General features: G+C 38.3%; 1 protein-coding gene across 3 annotated transcripts; it reads left to right on the top strand.

Moving 5' to 3' along the window:
- Window positions 1-1,670: 1,670 nt before the first annotated feature.
- LOC133137817 (cilia- and flagella-associated protein 20-like) lies at window positions 1,671-5,408 on the top strand. 3 transcript variants are annotated; one of them, XM_061256181.1, is made up of 6 exons: window positions 1,671-2,053; window positions 2,148-2,385; window positions 2,778-2,857; window positions 3,001-3,112; window positions 3,839-4,027; window positions 4,418-5,408. In XM_061256181.1, the coding sequence occupies exons 2-6, from the start codon at window positions 2,302-2,304 to the stop codon at window positions 4,538-4,540; spliced, it is 588 nt and encodes a 195-aa protein (XP_061112165.1). In that variant the 5' UTR covers window positions 1,671-2,053; window positions 2,148-2,301; the 3' UTR covers window positions 4,541-5,408. The 3 variants fall into 3 exon arrangements, with proteins under 3 accessions (XP_061112165.1, XP_061112167.1, XP_061112166.1); XM_061256183.1 differs by having other exon boundaries at window positions 1,671-2,385; window positions 4,418-4,528; window positions 4,855-5,408; XM_061256182.1 differs by having other exon boundaries at window positions 1,671-2,385; window positions 4,418-4,528; window positions 4,852-5,408.
- Window positions 5,409-5,447: the final 39 nt, after the last annotated feature.

The following is a 5,447-nucleotide window of genomic DNA, read 5'->3' as shown; positions in this document are numbered from 1 at the left end:
CTTTTAAATGCCTTTTATATTTTCAAAAAACATGTAATTCCTACATCTTTAACTTTAACTTCTTAAATAATATATCAATGTTAGTCTACTTATCCTGCTAACTCTGCGTTACAAAAACTGATTTAAGGCAGATGTGTTTTAGAGTTAGCATTGTAACAGCGTACTCTGTTAATTGACGCACTTTTTACTATCTTGGTAGGAGGTAGGAGTAGCAAGCGTTTTGTCTCTTCTGTCTCCGGCAATCAGCCTCTCCTCTACACAGGCGCTAGTTAAACTTTTTCTAACTCCGCCTTTGTGCTCTGGTTACCTTGGATTCGGCAGCGGATTAGCCAAAAAAGCCTGGTTTCTGTCCTATTGCAGTCAGACTGCTTTGTAGGCTACGACGCTTTCAGTGTTGTTGCAGCGGTAGGCTGCGATAGGCTATATATTTTTACACAATATTGTGAGTCTAATAGGCTAGACTACTTTGGCCTATGGCTTAAACTGGGGAAATATGTATCCTATAGCTGAAGATACACCTTATCTATTAAAAAACAACAACATAGGCCTATTGCATTTATAATAATGGGTTCATAACAGGCCTAATAATAATAATAATAATAATAATAATAATGATTTAAAAAATAAAAATAAGAAATAATAATAGCCTAATAATAATAATAATAAAAATAATAATAATATTAGGCCTAGCCTATTATAGCCTACATGCAATATGTTATTATTGCTATTAATAACATTGTTATATTCTTCTTATTATTCCTATTCATATTATTATTCATATTATTATTATTATTATTAACTTAGCTATGTAGCTGTAACATGGTGTGACCTCTAATGTCTGAGGCCCCCACCACAGCCCTTTGGGACCAAATGTAGGACCTAGATTTAAGTATCCATATGTTCAATGAGATAAATCTGTCCAATGAATATGGCCTACATTACCATTTTCAGGTGTAATTTCAGGCTAGTCGTTCTACAAGATAGGCCAAATATAGGCAAATTAAAAGCTGGTTATTCAGGAGGCTTATGTTTAATGAAGCTGATACCTAGTGGAAGGATGAATGCCATAAGCCTACTGGATAGTGTAGTTAACATTAATTCAGAGGCAGATCAGGTAACTTTACTCCATATGCTGGAAAGAGCCAACGATCTAATGTCAATGTCAGCCCATCAGGCTTGCTTTTCCTGCTGTGGTACCTACCCTATTTCCACACATGTAATGTTGGGCTATTATGTTATTACAGTGATTCATGCTGTAATTAATCACAACCAATTGTTCTACAACCAATTGTTTTTTATTTTTTATTTTCTAGAAATTGTAAAATAGATAAGAAGGTAATTCACTCCATTCACTCCAAGCTGAAATAACAACAACACCAAAAAATAACAGCAACAAAATCAACAACAACAAAAACAACACAAATAACTTCAACATTTTCCAGTTGTACTTTTATTTCACATAAAAAGCTATTTAGCGAAGCTCCTGGCATTTACAGATAAAGGAAATTACACGGCGCTAAATTCTAATCCATCGGAGGCACATCCCACCTGAATAAATTTGTTAGTGAGTTTTATGTTGCTATGGCAACTGAGATATGTCAACAATGAAGAGTCCGAGCTGATAAGGTGCCCGCGCTGCGTTTCATAGCAACTCAAATACAAGAGAAGAGGTGCTGCGCATGCTGTTCAGTCCTGAGCAGTCATTCTGTTTTCAGGGATTAATTTTTGCGTGTAATGTTATCTTAATATTATATTTGCCGTGTATTTGATTTGTATCACTCCGTAATCATTTTGCAGTAGCAAGCCAGCTTCAGAGAGCTAACGTTAACGTTTTCTCTGTAGGAGATACTAGACAACTATCTAGCTGGCTAAATTAAGTTATCAGCTGTAATTTATAGCTTTTATTCTATCACAGAACCTAGCTAGTTAAGTTAGTAGCTAAACAAGCAAGACAACTAAGTTAACGTTAGCTGGATGCAGTAAACTCTTAATGCGAGTTAACGTTTGCCAACTAAATAGCTTAAGTTAACAAAACATTTGTCATCGCTACAAGGTACGGGCTTTCGATTTGAAATATTTTGAGTATGATTGAAATATAGAACAAGTCACAAGATTTTGCAGTGCCCTCAACTATTTTATTTTTTTAGCACTGAAACGGACTAGCTACATCTTGTTGAAATTTGGGTACCACACGGAACGGATTGAACTGAAGGCACACCCACGGCGATACAAATTACTGTACCTGCAAGGGAGTGTCTGAGTGCACACGTGGATAGGAGGCCAACACCTACAGTGAAAGAAATGTTTAAAAACACATTTCAGAGTGGATTCCTATCCATTCTCTACAGTATTGGAAGCAAGCCTCTCCAGATATGGGACAAAAAGGTAAGATAAAAAGCATCCTAGTTGACCTGGTAGCAAGCTAAGAATGTTGCTGTCGTTATCGGCAAGTAAGTTCTCGATAACATAAAATAGTTTTGAATGACCATTTTCCTGGAGATGATGCCGGCGCCGTGTAACCTTGCTAACCTATTAAACGTGCTCACTGCTCGGGTGTTAACGTTAGGCGACGTGTTAGATAACATTAGCTAAATAATGTTAGCTAAGAATACAGTATGAATATAGATAATATGATTCTGGTTTGTACTTTTGAAAACATTACACTATTTGGTTTTAGTGCGTGAAATGCAAGGTTTTAGAATACCATGTGCCACATGCTTCTTCGACATAGCAAACATGGCCTCTATTATATGTTAAGTTACTGTATTTCATTGCAGGTGAGAAATGGCCACATTAAGCGGATAACGGATAACGACATTCAGTCCCTGGTGTTGGAAGTAGAAGGAACTAATGTCAGGTGCGTTAGTCTAATGTTTGTGCATTAGGCACTGTAGTATTGAAAGCGACAATGTAAAGACGATGAACACATAGCTGTCGGCAGATCAGCGACCGTGAGCTGAGCATAATGAAACATTTGTGACATTTCTTTAAACCCAATAGCACCACATTCATCACATGCCCGGCAGATCCAAAGAAGACACTCGGCATCAAACTTCCATTCTTGGTTATGATCATCAAGAATTTAAAGAAGTATTTCACCTTTGAGGTTCAGGTAGAGTATAATCATCCATTTATTCATTATCTAACCCACTTATTCCTGGTCAGGGTCCCCCAGGTATTCAGGCAGGAATAGCCCCTGCACAGGTTGCCAATCTATCGCAGGGTACAAACACCAGTCACTCACACACTCATACCTAGGGTCTCCAATTAGCCTAAACATGTCATTGGACTGTGGGAGGAAACCAGAGTACCCAGAGGAAACACGTGGAGAACATGAAAGAGTAATACAACAAATTAATCATGGTTATTATTACTGTTGGCAAGGATTGTGTCAGATGTCCCTATCTAAGAAAACATAAGACTGCTACACACTTTGTTTTTCAACAGCTGGCAAAATATTATCTTGTCTATTAAATTAATGACACAAATAAAACAGCGAAGGGTGAAAATCGCAAGATAAAAAAACAGCTCCCCAAATCTGTAGCATTACACATTTCATAGACTCCATTGGTCTTCCACTGTGTTCCATAGGAGATATGCCTTCCTAAAGCACGCTTAATCATGGGCTTGCCATGAATTTTCTTATCAGTAAAAGACTTCATTAATTTCCAGGGTGTGCACCCTCAGAATAAGTGCCATGTGTTTGAGGTTTAAATCATACGAACCGGGTTCATTAAAAAGATAAAAGTCAATGCGTGTTTGCTTTCTTGGACAGAAAAGCTTCAGCTTTGAGTTCAAAATTCCAAAGCAAAGCTTAAAATTGGCTCTTTGGTGTTAGGTGCTGGATGACAAGAACGTCCGGCGGCGGTTTCGGGCGAGTAACTACCAGAGCACCACGCGCGTGAAGCCCTTCATCTGCACCATGCCCATGAGACTGGACGACGGCTGGAACCAGATCCAGTTCAACCTGGCAGACTTCACGCGCCGAGCCTACGGCACCAATTACATCGAAACCCTCCGCGTACAGGTGAGCCAGCCGGGAAGCGCCCAGGGCAAGGTCAGGCAAGCCAGGGGCCACGTTCAACATTGAAGGACATTATGTTACAGGCCAGCTCACTCTGTAAATAATGTGCCACAGAATTCCATTGGTGCTGGCCAGTTTGAGATTCTAATGTTAATGGAATTATAGTATGTAGAATGACTTTGCTTCGGACTGGTTAAAACAATAGCATTTTATGGATTGCTCTATAGTCACTCAAAGACGCTTTGGCAAAATTACAACCTCGTAAAACTGACAAACACAAAAAGGAAAAAATTATGGTACTTGAATAAGGAAGATGCAGTCCTTTTTCCAGAAGAGAACCATGTCAATGGAGCATTTCCATTTGAAATGAAACCTGTGCCTTGATTCCCACAGATTCATGCAAATTGTCGCATCAGAAGAGTATACTTCTCAGACAGGCTGTATTCAGAAGATGAACTCCCAGCAGAATATAAGCTGTATTTACCCGTTCAGAATAAAGCAAAGGTAAACGCCTGAAATGGTGTACAGTACAGTGTCTGTGAGATAGCCTTTGTGTTTGTGAGCTAATGATACAAGGACACTGTAATATTAACCATTCTGCTTTGACTGCACCAAAGCTGTGCCACAAACATCAAAGATGCGAAGTATGCATGGCTAGCACCTACCATTACTGCACCACGTTAAAATAAATGTGAATTAAACAAGGCAATTAAAATGCATTGAATGTCAGCATAACACTTGTAAATGTTTGGAAACATTTGTAATACAAGTTGCAATGATCGCAGCAGAAAGAGTGATTGATTGTCGATGATTTTGTTTCGTTGCAGCAGTAGGATAGCCTTTCCTTGCCCCGGATGTTCAGTCCACAGTCCGATCTTCCCCCTGCGTATCATCGCCTCTGTGACAAAACCCTGATTATTGTATTTATTTTGGAACAGTGATTTCTTCCACAATTACTTGTCCTCTGCACAATAAATTTTGTAGAAGAATGCAGATTAATCATCTTTCTGTTTAAAAATCAAAATCAACCTGACTGTTATGTAGAATAACATGTATACAGGTAGGCAGTGAAACATTACCTGTGGTCTTGTTTGGGACCTCAAGGTGGGATTTTGTGTCATTTAATTCCGAATGGAAGTCAGTTCATATCAAAAGGTCAAAATCAAGATTGTTTTATGCTGAACTAATTTTATTTTATTTTTTACAGTTTGTACTCTGGTATTTAAAAACATCTGCTGCAGTCTGTGATACAGCATTTTAAAACTTTAAAAAGGCAGATTTAAAGACATGGTGGATACGTTCCAACAGGCATAATTGTAAGTTTATTATCCAGTGTTGGCAACAGTAGCTTGTGAACAAAATAAAGCGTGTACCAACAACATTATATCATTTGTGACTTAAGACAAATATTGGATACGGACAC

The sequence above is a fragment of the Conger conger genome, chromosome 9 (assembly GCF_963514075.1).
Source record: "Conger conger chromosome 9, fConCon1.1, whole genome shotgun sequence".
Classification (NCBI taxonomy): domain Eukaryota; kingdom Metazoa; phylum Chordata; class Actinopteri; order Anguilliformes; family Congridae; genus Conger; species Conger conger.
The sequence above is the reverse complement of the archived record's forward strand: the minus strand, read 5'-3'. Positions and strand labels throughout refer to the sequence as shown.

Coding starts and splice junctions, on each gene's coding strand:
- LOC133137817 (XM_061256181.1), top strand. CDS start 2,302: ATGTTTAAAAACACATTTCAGAGTGGATTCCTATCCATTCTCTACAGT. Junction 2,386..2,777: donor TCCAGATATGGGACAAAAAG/GTAAGATAAAAA, acceptor ATTTCATTGCAG/GTGAGAAATGGCCACATTAA. Junction 3,113..3,838: donor ATTTCACCTTTGAGGTTCAG/GTAGAGTATAAT, acceptor CTTTGGTGTTAG/GTGCTGGATGACAAGAACGT.